The sequence below is a fragment of the Acanthochromis polyacanthus genome, chromosome 23 (assembly GCF_021347895.1).
Source record: "Acanthochromis polyacanthus isolate Apoly-LR-REF ecotype Palm Island chromosome 23, KAUST_Apoly_ChrSc, whole genome shotgun sequence".
Taxonomy (NCBI): Eukaryota; Metazoa; Chordata; class Actinopteri; family Pomacentridae; genus Acanthochromis; species Acanthochromis polyacanthus.
Window position 1 is genome coordinate 14,694,135 of NC_067135.1, and position 19,643 is coordinate 14,713,777.

General features: G+C 41.1%; 1 protein-coding gene across 1 annotated transcript; it reads right to left on the reverse strand.

The window, feature by feature from the left end:
* Positions 1 to 1,323: 1,323 nt before the first annotated feature.
* Positions 1,324 to 19,207, reverse strand: gba2 (glucosidase, beta (bile acid) 2). The gene is made up of 18 exons (XM_022200746.2): positions 19,064 to 19,207; positions 18,121 to 18,813; positions 14,294 to 14,385; positions 13,882 to 13,997; positions 13,191 to 13,409; positions 12,676 to 12,915; positions 12,363 to 12,465; positions 10,774 to 10,927; positions 9,958 to 10,083; positions 9,605 to 9,789; positions 9,162 to 9,266; positions 8,957 to 9,064; positions 8,549 to 8,700; positions 8,287 to 8,393; positions 6,148 to 6,290; positions 5,775 to 5,890; positions 2,881 to 3,072; positions 1,324 to 2,255 (listed from the first exon to the last, which is right to left on the reverse strand). Exons 2-18 carry the CDS (start codon positions 18,312 to 18,314, stop codon positions 2,034 to 2,036), a joined length of 2,574 nt encoding a protein of 857 aa, XP_022056438.1. The 5' UTR covers positions 18,315 to 18,813; positions 19,064 to 19,207; the 3' UTR covers positions 1,324 to 2,033.
* Positions 19,208 to 19,643: the final 436 nt, after the last annotated feature.

Sequence of the window (19,643 nt, forward strand, 5' to 3'; positions counted from 1 at the left end):
GATCTTCATCAAGCTCTGCAGTATTGACAAGAGCCCTCAAAAAAACAATTATGCTCTAACACGATGGACATTAATTCTCTTGGACTACAATAAAATTCAGCAGATGTTCCTGGGAAATGGCAAAGTTAAGCATTGTACTACCCTGCAATTATATGCCGTCAATCAAACTACTCTTATTCAGTGGCACAATAGAAGGCTGAAGAGGCAATACTGCAAAATTCTGCTGCAGGGAGTCAATCTGCCTGGCCTAATTTCTGTAGTCCTGTGCCTCTTCCAGTACGGCAAATACGGCCCACTGCTACACCGACACATCCTGGTCTCCAGTACCACTTGCCAGAAAACACAGCAGGGCAGGCAGTGCTCAAAAGAAAATCCTCTGCTTTACAACCCCTGGATGCCCCACCAGCAGTTCAGCCAAGGCTGTCAGTTCAGAGGCAAATCTCCCCAAACCTTGTCACTGTCACACCGTATTGTCCCATGTTACTCAGTTATCTTTCCTAGCTCTTCTGTTGTGTTGCATTTTTCACCTCCGTTTTCATTCTCCCTCTTGTCTCACATACACTGTCCATATTTCTGTTAAGTTGGATGAGTTCGATTTTTCAAACTCAGAAATGAGACTCTTGGAAATCTGCTGGAGGGAGCGTGTGTGACTTACTCCATGTGGCGTCTGCTTCCAAGCTGCAGGGGCAACACACATCTACCAAGTCTACTCAAGTACTAGAGTAGAAGAAGTTTGCCATTGTTTACACCACTTACAACATGGCATTTTGCTGAATAGATGCATTTCAGCAGTTTTAATTTAACACCATGAATTGTTCATAACCCGATTGTCACGGTAATCTCAGTATGACGAATCGTAAAAATGTCTGTATTTCTGAACTTCTGCTGCTAGGAGCTCCTGTTCTTCTGCCAGCTTTCCACATGTCTCCGTCTGCGTAGTTAGAAAAATTTGGAGGTGCATGATGTAGAAATTTTCCGCTTGAGAAGGGCTTTGTGAGGGAGTGTGGCTGCTAAAATGAAGTAATTTTTCCGCACAGAGCCGCAGGGACCTCGCGGATGTGGCAAGCATAAAACAAGCTTAACACAGGATGCTCTGTACTTTTAGTTTCAGGTGCTGCATGAGAGCTCACAGGATGCTGCTGTTTAGTGTCTGAAGACTGTATCGTAATGAGTAATTTTAACCTGCATGAGCTGTTACTCCTGTAGCCTGGAAGTTTTGAATAAATTTTGTCACAACAATCTTCGAGATTTTAAAACTAATGCCACAACATCATAACTACATAAATGGTTTCCACATGCATTTAATTTAACAACACAACAATGTGTCTTATACTGTCATTTATTCAGCATGATTGTCATGAATGTTGGGTTTTATAAAACAGTAAATGTTGCTGCTACACTTGTATACTGTAGATTTATGCCAACATGCAAAAAGGCACTAAATGCCTATTTTTTTTTTTTTTTTTAAAAAGGGGAAAAATATTTCTTTCCAACATAATTTTCAGTATCATTCATCACATATCACTTTGTACAGCATTCAAATTTAAATGGAGAAAAAAAAATCTTCATGTTCACAAGTATGCAAGGATTATTATTGGCATGATTGTACATTGTAAAATGTAGTGTTTCCATGTGTGTGTGCACGTGTCCAAACAGATCATATTTACTGGAACATAAGATCAATTTTTAATTAGCGATATACGCAGATTATGATTTTGAAACTGCCTGACTAACACCGTAAACAGCGAGCCGATTCGTACTCTCACAAAAAAATGTCATCTAAAAATTCAACCGCTACGTCATAGCTACTGACTTTGTCAAGCATAAACTACCTTTCTGATCCCAAGCCTCAAATGACAAACCGTCTGGAGCAAAATGAGCTGTATTCAGTTAAATTCAAGGTCCACAACCAGTCAAAGAGAGCTCTGCAGGGTGTCAGTTCAGATGAGATTGGTGGCTGCAGGAGATCTCGAAGGTGACTTTCGGCAGAACTCGCTGTATTTCTCATTTCACACCATCTAATCACTCAGGTCCTAGCTGTCTATGTCTCCAGTTTGAGCTGATGGGGTCTGACTCTTCTGTGAAGTGTTGAGGGCGAGCTGCATGGCCCAAACAGTCAGAGGCCTCATGTACGCGAGAGAGCGAAAGATGCCTTTCTCACAGTAGGCTTCAGGAGTCTGGAAAGCCATACCCAGCCTCTCCCATGCAGTCCGGTAACAGCCCTCTGCTGAGCGCATACCCTCCTCCCGCATACCCTGAGGAAAAAAATAGACTGCATTACCCTTAATGTCCAATGTTGGCACAACTAGTCATACAAAAACACACATCAGTTATTATGCAGTTCATTTTAGGGCAGTGTCCGTAAACAAACATCTTCACTGTTTAGTGAGTAACTTGGTAAATAGGCTTAAAGACTTTCTTGCTCAGAATTAAGTGGAACAATTGATTCGGGATGCAAGAATCAGGAGACTGCTACATGACTCTAGCAAGTATTTAACAGTCCAACAACTGAGTAGTTCATCAACTGCATGTATGACAGAACAAAATAGTTTGTTTTTTACAGAAATACAGCTTTTTAATGTAAAAAAAAAAAAACTCGAAGAAGCCCAAATGGATATCTTGATATCTGCTTTTTGTTAACCAACATTCTAAAACGTCAAGATATTTCATAGACTATCCAATAAGACAAAATAATAATAGTAATACGACATGAGCTGAACTTAGAAAATATTTGGTATTTTTGCTTGAAATTTGATGAAACATTTTCCCACACAGCCCAGCATGTCCAACATTGCAGTTAAAGCCAAATGTGAGGAGCATACGCTGATAGTTTCACACCCTGAATGTAAAGTAGACATTCACAGACACACGCGTATTTACCTCATAGATCATAGTGGCTGCCAGTCCGTACACTACTCCGATCCAGACCTCATCTGACTGGACACTGGAGCGGTCGGGCACTCCTTCGGGGCGCATGCCATTAACTGCCCCCATCTGACCACCAGCAAAGCTCATTACGTTCAAGTCAAAGATAGATTTTAGTGCGGTCTGGATCTTCTCTTTGGGAAAAGCCTGGAGGGAGACAGGAAGTAATGCTGAGACCACAAGATTTTGTTGTTGTATCCTAATCTGATAAGTCTTTACTGTATTTGTGCATTCTGGAGCTTGGTAGAAGAAGATGTTAAGTCATACACCTTAAACCAAAAGTAATGTACTGCATGCAAATGGAAAATATAAGTTTTGCTATGCTGTATGTGTATAAAGAAGCATTTACATATTTGATATGTCCATCAATGGCAAAATTATGTCTTCATCTGCAGAAATGTAACTTTCTAGTAATTAAGTAAAATCATTATATTGCTGCAATATGTCCTGCTCAGTAAGTATCTTGGACAGAACAGTATCATTCAATAGAGATTGGCATAGCTTGGTTGAAGTCATATGAACTTTGCAGTCAATTGTCACATTTTAAAAACCGTGAGAACACGTGAGTTTACCTGACAGACACAACAGTTTGTCTTGGGTTTATGTTTTTTAAAAAAAAAATCACTATTGGCCACAGTAAATTTTTAGATTCCCAAACATTACTAACAACTTCAAGAACTCATTGTATGCGTTTGGGTTTTTCCGTGTGTGTGTGTGTGTGTGTGTGTGTGTGTGTGTGTGTGTGTGTGTGTGTGTGTGTGTGTGTGTGTGTGTGTGTGTGTGTGTGTGTGTGTGTGTGTGTGTGTGTGTGTGTGTGTGTGTGTGTGTGTGTGTGTGTGTGTGTGTGTGTGTGTGTGTGAGTAATGTCTGTAAACACACAATGTGCAAAGTCCATGCCACAGAGAATTATTCTGTCACAGTAAACAGAGCTCCTAAATGCATCAGTTAAAGTTCTACTCGTGCTCTGTTACTAATCTATCTCACAATGTAACACATTTGCAAAATGTCTGCCTAATGATTAGCGTGGTTCTCCCTAAAGCAAAGCATGAGCAGCTGGGATATTCAGTCTCAAATCATCATGGGCCTTCTGCCTAAACTATCTGCTTGAAACACTATGGGGGGGAAACTGAAAATAATATTCCATAGTTTAAAAAAAAAAAAAAAGAATTGTTTTATTTGGAGAACTATTTTGGTTTTATTTTTTTCGTGTTCCAACTTATCCATAGACAGACACTATTGATCTACTTGTCCAACATTTCAGATTTTCAATCAATAACATGATGAATAATTAGAGTAAAAATGATTCTAGGCTTTTATGCTTATATCCTCAGATAGTGTCAATGCATCAAAAAATGCACTGAAAGTGGGTCGAGGATTTTTTTTTTTTTTTTTTTATGTACTTAATCCATCATGCAAAAAATTCACAAATATATTTATAAATATCCATATTTTATGCTGTGGTTAGTTTCAGGCAAATCTGAGATCACTAGAGCTGCTTCTGTTAGAACTAGGTGTCTGATTTTACGCATAGATCTGGAGTTACTGTACGAACCAATATTGCATCGCTTTTGTCGAGTCAGCTGACCGATCAGAGATGGGTCTTAAAGAGGAGGGAGCTCAAACTGAGTATTTCACACTGAGAGCCATGTACAGTTGTAAAGATATTCCAGCAGAACCCAAAAAAAAAAAAAATCTGAAAATTCTGAGTCCATGCCATAAAACCCAATATGGACTCAACTTCACCATCTATTAAAGGTCAACTGGAATTTTACATTTAGAATTTTTCTTCTCGTTTTTCAGGAATTTTGTCCAAAAAACAGAACTCTAATAGCCTCGCCGTGCTAGACAACCCACGGCAACGAATTTAAATCTCTGCCAGGGTGGGTCTAGTTACCCTCCATAAGGCTCGAGGTTGGATTCTCCTAAAACTGGCCGATGACTCACCATGAAGTGTAGAGTCAGAAGGCGGGCGTAACTAAGTGACGACAGAGGCGTGACGATTCTGACAGAAACAACCGGCGCACAATAAACAGTTATCTTTCGACTCGGCTTTGGCCACAGCCCTTAAAGATTTGAAGCTAAAATTCAACTTGAAAGATAAACAAAGGACGGCACTGAAGTGTTTCATTGAGAAGAGAGACGTATTTGGACTTATGCCGACAGGATATGGCAAATCCTTAATATACCAGTTGGCTCCGCTGGTTGGGAAGCTAATGGGACTTAGCCACAATCCGGCGCTCTAGGAACTACATCAGCCTGTTCGTTGCGCTGATTGGTTGTATACCTACCCAATTGCTGCAGAGGGATTTGAAAGACAACCTTTTAGCCCGCCTCCCTCCCTGTCGAGCGTTCCTAGACCCTTGTGTCTTAAGAGCTGGGTCTAGCGCGGCTAGGCGAGAACTCTAAGGTTTTTAGGACTAATGGTACGTGTCCACTGGCTACGTCAATTTCCCGAATCCCAGAGGTCAGTAGACTTGATTTCTACTTCATGCAAATTTGATGCGGAGGTCCAACGCATTGCGAAACCTTTGTCAAACATCTAAACTTGCCGTCGTTGAGCTGAAATGAAGACCGATTCAGCAACTGCACAGCTTATTTCTCGCCTCAAATGCTTTCAGAAGTACTTTTCACTCAAGTGTTTTCGAAGTAAGAGAAATTTTGCAGCTGAGCGCCATGTTGGTCCAAAGCATCTGCCAGACTCAAGCTGAAAGCGCTGTCATGTGACTATGTAGTGGCCTGCTAGTGACCTGCCAACCAAGCGGGCAATTTTCGGATGCCATGTGTTAACATGTGAGGGGAAAAAAGATCCAGTGGACATGTAGTTTTATTCCCTAAAATGTTTAAGTTACCTGGTATTCTCCATCTCCCAGCCCAGATGCTCTGAGGAACCAGTGGCCAGCACATTGGTCAGACATGACACTGTTGGAAAGGTCTCTCCCACTGCTGTCATAGTTGTAGTATTTGCCTAAACAGAAAGAGTCACTCTTGTAGGTTACTATATTAGTTGATACATATCTACCACTATTAAAAACTGCAAACTTAGCTGGGCTTCAAGCTTTTTTTCATCTTACCGTTTTCAGTCCGTACATGGGAGTTGAGTTTATTCTATCACTGTCACTGAATAAAATACACAATTCCTCTCTTCTTAAACCAGGACTGAGTGCAAGTGAGTGTTCACTTTCCATATTCAACACAATATGAAAAAATAATGTTTGAACTTGCCGTTCCACAGCAGTTTGTCAAAAGCAGCACTGCCTCTGTCCAAGAGGTCTCTGTAACGCTGGTATGACTCCTCGCTGTTCACCAGTCTGGCCATTTTACACATCACACACAGGGACGCCAGCCACAGCCCACCACAGTATGCACTGCAAAATACAAGGCAAAATGTCCACACTAGTGAAAATATGTTTACTAGCAATACTTCTCTCCCAGATGACAATACAACTTGTTGCAGCACTCCAGACTGTAAACAAAATGGTCACATTTGAAGTTGAAGTTTCTACTGGTGGCATTGTGAGTGCATGATGATCAGTAAGCTGTATCTGTGGCTACTGTGTTAACCACGGTGGTGGAAAGTAGTTCTTTTATAACTCCAGTGGTTCTGTCGGTCTGTCTCTTTCAAGTGTGTCAAACAAGCTGTTTAGTTGATGTGTGTTTAAAAAGGTGAAGTGGACTGTGTTTGGTTATTTAAAAAGAAAATGAGGGAAGAGGAGGCACACAAGGGGAAGTTCGACTCAGATACACCTGATGATCAGTTCAGGTAGAGCCAGGAAGTTACTGAACCATGAAGGAAAATGGCAATTAATTCACTTGCAATGTCTAAGGCAGAAGCATGGCCACAACATTAAATGAACACGAATCACAAGAATGATTTTAGCTTCACACCATTACATGAACACTATCTACTGTGGTGTTGATACTTAAAATGTGATGGAAATGCAGAGCACATCTACATGTGTAGTTTATTCAGCTCATAGACGACGCATGTAGAAAAGAAACACTCAGTTTCACCTTGGATACTTCTGACATTAGAACGCTCTAATTTACTGTTTTCAGGGTCACTTTTGGTCCCACACCTATCTGAGCACTGCTGCTACCACAGCCAGCAATGTGGTGCGTTTAGGGAACACTGGTACATTGTAGTGCCTATTGATAAGCAGATATTCAGCAAGTGGTGTGTTTTGATTGGGACACAGACGTCTTGGTGCTATATGACCAAGCTGTAATGCCATGAATCAAAATTAGAATTCTAATGATTATTTATTTTAAAAAACTTGTCAAAAAACTGCAGTCAACATGTACAACATTTCTCCAAGTGAACATGGATGTTACTAATCGTGGGGTAAAATGGTAACTCCACATAGATATCTTGGTATATGTATTTTGTGTTTCCGTTGCTTTGCCATGTAGACTGAAATGTTTTTGATCATTTTGAGTTTAGATTTCCCAACAAAATTTTGTTTAAAGACCGAAGTAAAAAAAAAAAACGGATGATTTCATCTGTTTACAGTTTCTGGCTTTGATAAATAGTGCGCTATTTTTTTTTTTTTAAATAGATATGTCTCTTAACCCTTCTACCAACCACAAGTTCAATTGAACTGCACAAAATAAACAAAGATTAGTAAAATCAAGTGTTGTCAGTGAAGCCAGTATTTAAACCCCCGTACTAATGTTACTTTCCATTGTCTGTGTAGTGTTTGTTTTTTTTTGTTTTTTTCTCCCCCCCCACTGTGAGTCCTCGGTGTCTCTTTATAAGTTGAAAAGACGGATCAGCAAGATGAAGCTGTAAACAGGAACTGTTAGTTTGGAAGCCAAAGCCTTTGCTGAGGAGTCAGGTCCTTGACTCACATTTAGAGAAGCACTGCAGCTATAAACAAATCTGTTTCCATTTCCTTCCTTCTCTCCCTTCCCCTAGCCATCTAGTTCAGACTTTTAAGTTGTAAATTAAATTACAATTCTGTGGCCTCTTTTTCTGATAAGTGCCCAAGTAGTTCAGGACTTATAATTAATCTTGCATAACTGGTATGAAAACAGCTGGATGGAGTCAACAGAAATGTCATGTTTCAGTCATTACATGTGGTTGTCCAATATTTTCCTTCTGCTGTGGTTTATTGGACCTAATTGTTTACCTCAAGGCTGTGATGAGCATCTGTTCACATCAGTGTCATGGACTTAGTTGCAAAGCTGAATAACACAGCATAACTGTGGGCTCAGTTCATTTTAAGGAAAATAAAGGAGAGGCCAGTAACTTGGAGAAAAGTGACAGTTGAAGGACTAATCTAAAAAAAAAAAAAAGATGTATATTTTCTAGGCTGATATAGAAAGCTGAACTGTTTTCCCATCCATTTGTCAAACTCTTACCTTGGTCCAGTCACTGTCCAGCCATCATAAGTCTGGTCAGCATATCCAGAGTTCTCTATCAGGCCATCTCCATCCAGGTCAAACTTTAATTCAGACTCCATCACTGCCTAACAGATCAACCAGAGCAACACTAACTAAGTGGGCAAAAAATTCAGAGCAAGACACCGACACCTGTAATATACTCCAGTTTTGTGTTAGTTCTACAAATAACATTAAATAATTCTCTCAGTCAGTATAATTAGGACTATTTCATCTGTTATACCTGGCAGACGGGCCACATGTCCTGCAGGTACTGGTTGTCCTGGGTGAGATGAAAGTCCCTGTACACCTGTAGGACAAACTTCAGGTTCAGGTCCTTCCAGTCTGCAGTGTCGTGGATAAGGTAGGCATTCACCCTCTGCCAAGGCTCGTCATCTACAGAGAGGCAAATCATGACATGGAAATAAAGATTTGAAAGATGTTCTTCATTCATCACAGAACATTTGACTGTCTGGAAGGTGGTAACTCAATCACAACGTAGCAGATAAATTAGAAAACCAGTAAGAGTCCTGGCGTATAGATGTTTTGTAGGAAATAAATGTAGAAAAAAAATAACAACTTTGGTATGGTTTCTTTATATGAAATGAATAGTCATTTTCTTTCTACTCCTCAGAGACTGCCATTCACCTACCTGGGTCTCCGATGTCGTGAGGCACCACATTTTTGGACTTGACGGGAGAATACCGCCCACTCATCAGATGCAGCCTCTCTGTTGGGTCCTGCTGAACCACGCTGCCAGCTGAGAGGAGATTAATGCTGTAAAATCTGTGCCTGGTATGGCTCCTTATTAAACACATATGCTGAGTTAACTGATAAAAAGTAAAGAGTTCACTCACCGATATCATATTGCACACTCAAGGCAAGTTTGGGCCACAGCATGATGAGTGCAAAGGACGCATAGAAGTGCACGTCATAGGTGTTGTACATTCTGTACTCCTGACCTGGACGACAAGAAATGTGGGTTATCAGTCTGTTATTTGACATAAGTATTTCTCTGTTTTTTTTTTTTTTAATTTTTACTATGTACACGTCACACTTGTTTGCCTGCCTTCACCCTAAGTCAGCTGGGATAGACTCCAGCCCCCCATGACCCTAATGAGGATTAAGGAGAGTATGGATGGATGTCAAGCTTTTTGGACATTAACTACAGCTCACTTTTATGTAAGATATGTTACATTTTTAATTAGCTGTGAGCTTCAGTTAATGAGGGTATACATTTTTGTTTAAAAAGCAATAAATACAAAAGAACACCTTTTTTTTTTTTTTTTTTTTAATCTACCTTCTAGATAAGCAAAGCGGCCGTACTCCTTGACGACAGTAGGCTGAGCTGGCAGACCCCCGTTCTCGCTGCGCACGCCGCCACTGACATCAGCATCCTCCGACAGCTCCGTCCACACTGTCCCTCCGTCCGCCACAAAGTACAGCTCGTTAAACAGGGCCGACTTGTACCAGGACGGGAGAGAACTGGGACACACAAAGAAAACGAAAGTAAAATTGTTGCTCTACTGCCGAGGTGAACAGTCGTATGCAGAGAGGGCAAGTACATGTACGAAGTCTTCTATAATTAACAAGTGAAACTCTGTGCGGTTTAGTCCATAAAAGTGCTCATTTGAATGTTGAGTTGTGAACTACCTGTCCTGCAGAATGGGTTTTTGCCACTCCTCAATGCTGCTCTCCCATTGCTTGTAGTGTGTCAGGGCGTAGTGGCTGAGTGAGGGGGAAGCATCCCCTTTGGTCCCAAAGTAACGAGCGTATCTCCTGCAAACAGAAAAGCCACAAACTGCTAAGGCACAAAAATGCTTCATGCTCATCAGCAAAAAGAAGAAACATATCTTGAATAATTTAACAATGAAGGCAGAGTCAGGTTAGGTTACAGAACAGCAAAGAGTTGCTCAGGGATAATTCTGGTTGTGTCAGTTTTCCTGAAGCTGTGAAACAGGACACACATTGAAAGTGTATTCGTCTGGTTACCACAAGTCAGCAAAGCATTTTTTGCTTTCCTAGATGCTTTTTCTGCCTTAGTTATTAAAAATGATCCGTATGAGAACATTCTTAAGCTGCAAAAACTGATCTGAAACTGAGGTGAACTCGAAGCCTCTCTAAACCACAGCAAAAAAAAGGCAACACCAGAGTGGTTTTCTTGCTCTGCAACCTGAGTACAATAAGGGCAAACAAAGCTGAGGGAAACAACACCTGCATGTGACGGTGCTGAAGTGCAACCAACAACGATACAAGCAGTGCTGCTCCATATTCTGTACACCTCAGGGGAAGATAACTCTGAGCTTCTATTTTTTTTTTTTTTTTTACATGAGCTGTGTAATGCTTAAATTTAACATTACCTTGTATGACCCCAAGTATTAAAACTGTTTAAAATTGAAGGGTTTAGAGGAATTTCCACCTTTCACAAAGCAACATCCTGTATGGGTATTTCTTTTGTGTTTGATGTACCTGATGTGTTCCCTCTCCCTAGAGCCAAAGGTGATTTTGGGCATGTCCCAGGCCAGGCAGAACTCCAGAGTGTTACGACTCTGAGCCGGCACAGAGCAGCCAACAGCTAATGCTGCTCCCACCTTCTCTCCTTTAGGCGTGGGCGGACTGGATCCTATAGAGGGGATAGGAATTCACTGAGAGAAGCTAAAACGGGCACAATTATATGGCATCTCCATTACTTTTATTGTTTAACACAATAAGGAACAGAAAACCAATACATTAACTGAAAACACTGTAGTTGTTGGACCTCGAAGAACAGAAAATGTTGCCAAGTGTGTCCCTATTTGCGAACCCAAAGACTCAGGTAGACTTTTCAAGCCACAAATTAAATATTTCAATAAGTGCACCCTCTACAAACATTTAGTGGTCATTCTATGCCTGATTATAGGAGACAACAGCAGAGACATGACAGAAAATGTGGAGACAGAAATGAGGAAAGACATGATACTGGCCCTGTATTTACTTGGTATCAGAGTGATTCTAAATCTTGCAGTATCGCACACCACTAATATCAGGGGGCTTCTTCTAACAGCAATAATTTTAATTCACTGATTGACCATTTTCAAATTCTGTCAAGATTTTAACTTGTTTTACAGTACATCTCATTCTCTTGGGATCTTTGTCACCAATTTTGAAAAAGTTAATATAGTTAATTTCATTTATAAGAGTGATTTATGAGACCTGCTCATACTTTCTTGCTCAAGTGATGTATTGCTATACTATATTTCTTTCATTCTATTAATTTTTTAAAAGAGTGAGTGGGGAGGGGACGATGTGGATCTGCACATTCTAAGGAATCAGTGGTGTAGAGTTACATCTAAGCCATTTTAACCCTTTAAGCTTCAGTCAATTCTAGCCGTTTTCAGTACAAAAAAATCGCTAATATTCAATTTTTAAATAAAAAAAATTACGAAAAATACAGGGAATATTGGACGCACATCGCGAGGTGCATTTCCCTGAAAACGACCGATTCGTGGATTTTATACCGACTTCAGGACATGTTTTGGACAAAATAGTTTACTGGCTTGTGTTGTCTGGATGTAAAAGGTTGGATTATGGCCGTTTTTTGTGGAATCTTTTTTCTGTGTAATAATGAACCCGGAAATGTGAGTCGCGCTGTGTATGTTGAAGCCGTGTATAGAGAACGGATGGATGAATATTTGTTTTTGTCGGACAAATGTGTTTTTCTCACCCGCTGTGGTAATCACATCTGAAAGTGGTTTATACCGGCGGATTCATGAGAATCTAAGCTTTCCATCGGCGTATAGTGTTTGTATAATCGGGTTTGCAGCCGTCGGACATTCTTGAAATCCCTATGCAAATTAGTAGGTGTACCGCCGGCGGTACACTTACGACGCACTGAAGCGTAAAGGGTTAAAGTAGCGAGGGATTAGTTTTGTGGGAAAAAACCTTTTGCAGATCTAACTGGGATACACAGAGGTGAGTTTGTGAGGTTTATTCAGTGCCCAAAGAGGGACTTTTGGTTGTGCAAACAAGCAGCTTCAAACATGTGCTTCATCTTTCTACAGCTGTTTTCAAACACTGACCTGTAGGAGAGTCCAGCCGTCCGTCAGTGATCAGGTCACTCCACAGACTGCTGCAGGTTCCCTTTGGACTGAACGCTGTCTGGTGACTGACCTCCCTGTCAGGCTGGTAAAACATGCACACAAACACACTCTGTTTGTAAATCTACAACCTAATGCCTATCAACTGGCCAGATTTCACAACCAGTTTATGATTCGAGAGCTACTTCCAGATAACAAAGGCTATTGTTACCAACCCTGTGTTTATTCCCTACCCAGCTTAGCTACTTGGCACAAAAACCTTCATTTCTGTTGGAATCATGAACTCAAATCAAACCTGCTCTCGGGCTGCGATGCACAAGGTGTAAGGGTTCACCGTGGTGCAGTGATGTAGCAAGACTCCAGACACCGCCTCCCCCTCCTTCTCCAGGTGGAATGGTTCGTTCCAGTGTCCACCGCTCTTGTCGTCCTTGTGTCCTGATCCGTTGACCATAGTAAACATGATGGAGACATCCAGAGCGTAGTCATTCTTATTCTCTATGTCCCACACGAACACTGCAACTGGGAGACTCGAGTCCTGACAGAAAGGAGAAGTAGATGGTGGATTTACTTAATAAAATAACATGTATCATCTATAATCTATTGTAGCCATATACAATGTTATTAAAGCGATTGTTGTGATGACGGGTTAGACATGACTCATCACAGTCAGATGTCAGAATCACCAAAATGTTATGGCTGAAACTGTCATCTATTCATGTTCAAAAATGTAAACTATTCTGAAAATATTCAAAGCCTGTTGCAGCTGTAAACAACAGATGGGATACTGTGTAACTTAAAAATGTCAGTTACCTGGTAATCGTGAGGGATGACTGGGGAAACCTGTCTGCAGGTTAGGGTGACATTCTGTCCTGGCAGGTGGTATACTGTCCAGGCACGAGGGTACAAGGCATGATAGAAAGCATATTCCCCGCAGTAACCCCAGTTCCAGCCTTGTAACGTGGGTGGACGCTCCACCGATAGCACCTGCTGGTAAACTGTTTGTCCTCCACGACGTAAACACACTGTAAACTAAGAAAACAGAGGAGTGAGCAAAAGGACATGCTAACATAAAGTGACTGTTCTGTTCTTTTGCTGATGTGCATGTCAGATGATGAAACGGAAAAGGAGTGCAGAGGAGTGTGAATTTACTTATTTAAGCAGAATCTGCCTCTTACACACCCATATAAATGTATACACTGTATTCAAACTTCATTATTACTGTATTCAAAAACTACAGTTTTTTGAGTGTTGCAAGGGTTTGTTTCTGTTCTGCATTTAACTCCTACTTCACAGAAACTGATCCTATGGCAGTGGCTCGCTTTCTGGTTCGGTTTTTATTTGTTAGTTTAGATAGACATGATTACTTCTCGCAAATGTAGACTTAGACAAGTGTAGGAGGGGTTGTTGGACTCTTCTGTACATGATTTCAAAATATAGAAAGCCAACTAAATTTCCTTTCATTGAGAAATTCATTTCTGCCTCCTAGCTGTATATTTTATACCTGGTTGGCTGTGACAGTTTTGTAGTGATACATCCCAGGGTTAAGCTGCCATCTGCAGAACTCCCCCCTCCAACCTCTCGTGATGGTACCTCCTCCAATACCGCCAAGTGGAGCACCTGTAAATTACAATACAGCGTCAACAGAGAGATATAGCGAGGGCGTGACTACGCTAGCATAATCCAAAGTGATATGACGGGGAAGTGCAAAGGTCTGAACAGATATCGCACAAGCATTTAAATCCTATTTCCATTCTTTTGTGCAGGATTAGACATAATTATTGATCAAAATTACACCAAAAGTGCCAAAAAAGTACAGAAAATAAGTGAATTTACTATAATATATTCATCATATGCCTTTCTAATTTAGCTTAAACAAACTGAGCACACTGTGTTGTAAGATCAACCAAACTTACCATATATTTGCCGCAAAGGTTGGGCACGAAACATATCAATGAATGGAGCCTTCTTTTCCACCTGGGTCTTCTTGTACCACCATTTTAGATACCTGGATGGACACATTGATACAGTCCGATGATTACTTGGAAGAAATGGAAGTCTCTGAACGCATAAATCAAGCAAGTACATCAACAAACACTCAGTCATAAAGACAACATGCATTTTAACTATGCTCATGTGTTAAAGGCTATTGATCAGGAATGCGGTGATTTCAGTTCATAAATTACCATCCCAGGCACATGTGCAATTAGTGAACACGCTTTTTCTCCTCCCTTGTTCATTTTTCTCTATTCACAGTCTTTTAAATGCAGCTACAGCGGTTTCCAAGCCTGAAGCACTCTCAGTCAAAGCTGGATCCCACAGTGACGGTTCACACACACAAACACACTGGCAGAAAGAGAAGAGGGAATTGTGCAACTGCATGAAAGAAGCGTTTGTACGATGAGGGGAGTGCAGCCCAAGCAGTAGGTCGACTTTATCTGAGTGATGTTACCAGTGTGTGTGTGTGTGTGTGTGTGTGTGTGTGTGTGTGTGTGTGTGTGTGTGTGTGTGTGTGTGTGTGTGTGTGTGTGTGTGTGTGTGTGTGTGTGTGTGTGTGTGTGTGTGTGTGTGTGTGTGTGTGTGTGTGTGTGTGTGTCGGTGCAGCACTCTGTGTCAAATATTAATTAGGCTGCATTACAACAGGTTTCAAGCAGCTCACAGAGCCTGACGCCCGACGCTCAGTTGTTCAGAGTCATGAATAGTTTTGTGCTGTGAACGCTGATCTACGACATGCTAGGACTTTCTGCTAATATGCCAAATAAAGCTGCTGTTTAATAAGACGGTTCATTAGTTCATCACAGACCTGCCTGCAGAGCTGATAGCCTTCATTACGTTTAACTCTTCAGCTTTCAGCTCATGTTTGTATTGAAAAACTACTTTTTGTGTTTCTACTTGCAAAGTGGAGCCATTAAAATGTCTCCAGCACAAAAAGAAAACGGCCATAAGATACAGCAATGGCAGCAAGCTGACAGGTTGCCGAACAAACCACTACACCAGCGGTTTCTTTGTAGGTGCGGCAATTCCTGGCTGCTTATTTGCTTCCTGTTTGCATAACTGTGCTGTTGGCATCTTTACAGATAATTCTCTCTCCGAATTGGCCAAAACAGCAATGATGTCAAGGGAAAAATAGTTAGGGTTTATGTGTACACTATGTTATGTGGTCTCAGATAGATCTATATGCAGTGGCTCGCATCAGACTGTCTGTGAAGTACACAATAAGCTGTGCAAGCTTCGACAAGTGTTTCTCTGTTGCGAGTACAGCAGGGGTTCCTCTCAGGCTTTTATGTAAATGCTCTAGCCACAAAGATCCTGATGCATCTCATCTCATGGTTAATTTGGAGTGTAGACGGCTGCTTAAATAGTTGTCACATCTATTAGAAACATGACATTTGCACTCCAGTTCTTCTCCCTCAAAGGCATGTTTCACTGCATTTTTCTGATGATATATGTCATAAACTTTTTGTAGGAAGTGGAAATAGACTGCAACAGGCCTTGGTAAAGCGACCTCACATAAATGTAGCTCATCAGCACTACAGTGTGTGCATCTTTAAAAGGCAAAACAGGGAAGACAATACTTGCACACCAGAGTAGTTGATTAAGTTTGAGCCTCAAAGGGATTTCTGCTTGTTGTAAGAAAGATCAGATCCTGTGAAACGGCAATACTGCTGTGCACGACAGTGCAGCGTGCAAACAATAACTTCACAGCAAAGCACGGTCCAGAAAAACAACAAAGGACCACCGATACAGCTCCAGTCAGGAGGAGATGAATAGGATCAGTTAAAGCGTGCTATTTAAGGTCAGCAGGTTGCTCTATTGTCAGGATGTTGTTCTGCAGCTCGACTGGAATGCAAACTATTGTCCTCATTCTTATGTGGATCTGTGACTAGAGCCCAAGTCTGCAAACCTGAATCTAACCTGTTTGCCATTTCATTTACAACTATAGAAACACATTTTCCATACACTGAAGTCCAGTTTACAGTGTTTCTAGATTGTTCCTGCTATAGGAGCAGCTTTACCTACACAGTACTCGTGTGTGAATTCAAGCCTTCCACAAACATTTTTGGTACGAGATTAATCCCTCACTGCTGCACCTCTCACACACATGAAAGAGAGCTGAGGGTGTGGCTGTACCTGGCTCAGCCAGTTGCCCTGTCTTTAACTCCTCCGAGAAGAAGGGAAGAGCTTTTCTGAGAGAACAGAATATTTGCTTTTGTGCAACATTACAGCAGCTTTCTGAAGAGTGAGGCAAATTTGTGGTTTGAAGTGAAGTGCAACTATTGTATTACATATCCATACCAAACTTACAAGATCTGTGTTATTGCACTGCACTGGAGGTGTTACACTGAGAGACTGTAAATATTGGTGATTTGGATGGAGGTAAATATTTCTAAACACTACTAATGAGTTTGTCTGTGTTTTAAAGAGATCTATATACAAATGAAATCTAGGAGGAGGCCTAATGGCTGACACCAGACTTGCTCTGAAACAGCTATAGATGCCTCAGTTGTGCCACGTTCTCAGGATTTAAACAGCAGCTGAGAGAGAGTGCAATCCACTAGAGCTGCAGAATGTATTACTTTGCATCTCAGATGTCAGCAGGTTGTTGGGAAAACAAACACAGATGTTACGATCTGCGCTGGATTATTATTTTTTTCCGCACAGCTGCAAGCCAACAATTCCTATTCAAATATTTAACATGCTGCAGGAAATTTTAAAAGCAGGCGTATCATGTTTTGGAGAGTAAATTATCAACCTTATCTTTTTTGCTTTTACTGCTACTACTGAGGTTTTGAGGTCAGAGAGGAGCAAATAGTCTTCATCTTGAACTTTAAGCTGACCTAGAATCAGCGATCATAGATTACGCTGAAGGCGGGTCAAATGTTTGTTCATTTCCTTCAGGCAAGGAGGGTGTTTTTAAGTTGCACCCATTTTTTAAAATAACATTTATAGAGAAATCTTTGTATTAATGCCCAACTTTCTGGTGTAATAAAATCATGGACAACTAACTGCACTGAAAGAGACAGAATAATTTGCTTGGAGTCACTGCAACAGATAAGATCTTATCAATCCATGCTTAACCTCCGACAGCAAATCACTTACTGCTGTAGTCATTGTGGGCAGTATCATGGTTATCAGTTTTAAATGCAACACCGTTTTATTACTTCTCTCTTTCTGAAATATGTCTTTTTGCCTGCCCCAATTTAAACAATGTGTTGTTCCATTCCCTCCTGTGACTGGAGTGTGTGGAATATTAGGAAGAAGCATCACAGGTTGTAATGGAGAAAGAGTAATCCACTAAAGCTGCAGATTGTGCAACTTTTCTCCTCAGGTGTCAGCATGTTGTTGGGAAAACAAACAATGATTTATTGTTGTACCCTGTCCTATAACTGGAGCCTGTGGGAAATTAGATATAACTTGTGGAAGCATCACTATTTTCAAGTCAGGATTACACTTCATACTTGCTCTCAGGTGTACTCTGAGAAATATGACACTATAGGCTAATGCTTCCCCAGGTACTACACCATGGAAACATGGTGTGGGTTGAACAGTGAGGAGCAAAGGTTGCTATGACATATGGAGGTATAAACTGAAGCAGGCAGTGTCAGCAGAGAATAAAAACCTCAGTGTGCACTGAATGTAACATGTGATGTAGCATTAAGTGAGTATTTTGGAGGATATTGTGTCTCACACAATCTTTATTTTAATGTTCTTTAATGTGAAGGTCAGAGAGGGAGTGCCAAACCTGACTCCAAGGCCGACATGCTCGAGTACGTTGGACAGAGAGACATCTTTTGCTTGAAAGGGTTTTCTCTTCTCCTTGAACTCATGTGCCAAGCAGATACGCCAACCCTCCTTGGGAACCTCGTATCCCATTTCCTTGGAGACGTACCTACTCATGAGGTCTGCCGTGGACTTCTCACCCCACTCTGAAGTCATTTTTGCAGGACTTTCTATCAACTAGGCAGCCTGAAGTAGTGAATTTGGAGGGGAAAAAGTAATGCTGACTTCAAACAGGGAGTTGCCACCACCTTTTGCAAACAGTCACTTCCTCAAGCCTTCACTGAGGAACTGACAGGAGGTAGCTACAGGTGTTTTGGGAACCTTTGCATGAATCAGTGAACTGCACAGACTCATTCCAGTTGAACAAACCGGTTCTGATAAGCTCCTATAATCAATAACTGCTCTTTCAGGCTGAAAATTCCAGTGCCATTATTTTATTCCTTCAGTCCACAAGAGCAGTTAGTCTCGTCGGCTCAGTATGGTCATATCCTCGGGGATGTTTTGGACTGATCTTCTGGATTCTGTTGTTATTTGAGATGATAGACCTCTGTGCTCCCTTTGGATAGAGTCCAGATGTGGCTGTGCAGCTGTCTGGACTAATGGATGGATGGTCTGCTATAGTTGTAGGGATGATCCAGTCATGTAGCCGGGGCACCTACAATGAGATAAAATGATTTTTTTTTTTTAAATGTGCCGATCGCATTCCCCTGGTTTACATTTAGGAAGGCCAGTATCAAGCAACTGGTTAGCTACAAAGCCGCAAACATCTTAACGTCAACAACTTAAATCAGTAAACCGTTAGCAAAAACACCCCCGTGCTTTAAAGTCAAGAAATAGAGCCAACTTTACATGCGAACCTGCTATTAATTACAATAGACAGTAGATAATTGTTTTTGAAAGAATACCAGAGCAACGGCGTCATCCCGATGCAGCGCCAAGCCGATCTCTGGCAGGATCCTGTAGCTTCAGCTAGCACGGAGCTCGATATGCAAAATCCCTACAGTTGGCTTTAGCTGTGGTAATATTTCGCCCTCCTCGTGTCCTTCAGGCACCAATTTGCGTCAGAATTCCTAAGGATACTACCTCTTCTTACAAATTTGATTGAAATAAACCATTAATTGCATCCTGTATTAAACCAGAAGAACGGCGAATTGTTTTTAGGTTGAGAAGGTAGGAATGAGCAAACAGCGTGGTCGTTTATGAAGCCTGACAAACAAGACCCAGGGATACAGTGCAAATAAATGAACAAGCTGATGGTGCGCTTATACCATTTGAACTGAAATAGAGGGGGGTTGTATTCAAGCAACATTTTTATCTATACCGCCAATGTATATGAATTAATACATTATGATAAAATTGCATCTTAACGATGTTTTCTTTTTATTTTCTGTTGAATAATTGGCAAAATTGCTTAAGAACATAGATTATTCGCAACTAGTGGTTTTACCTCTCCCTACATGTTACCATAGCAACAGTCCAGCTCTC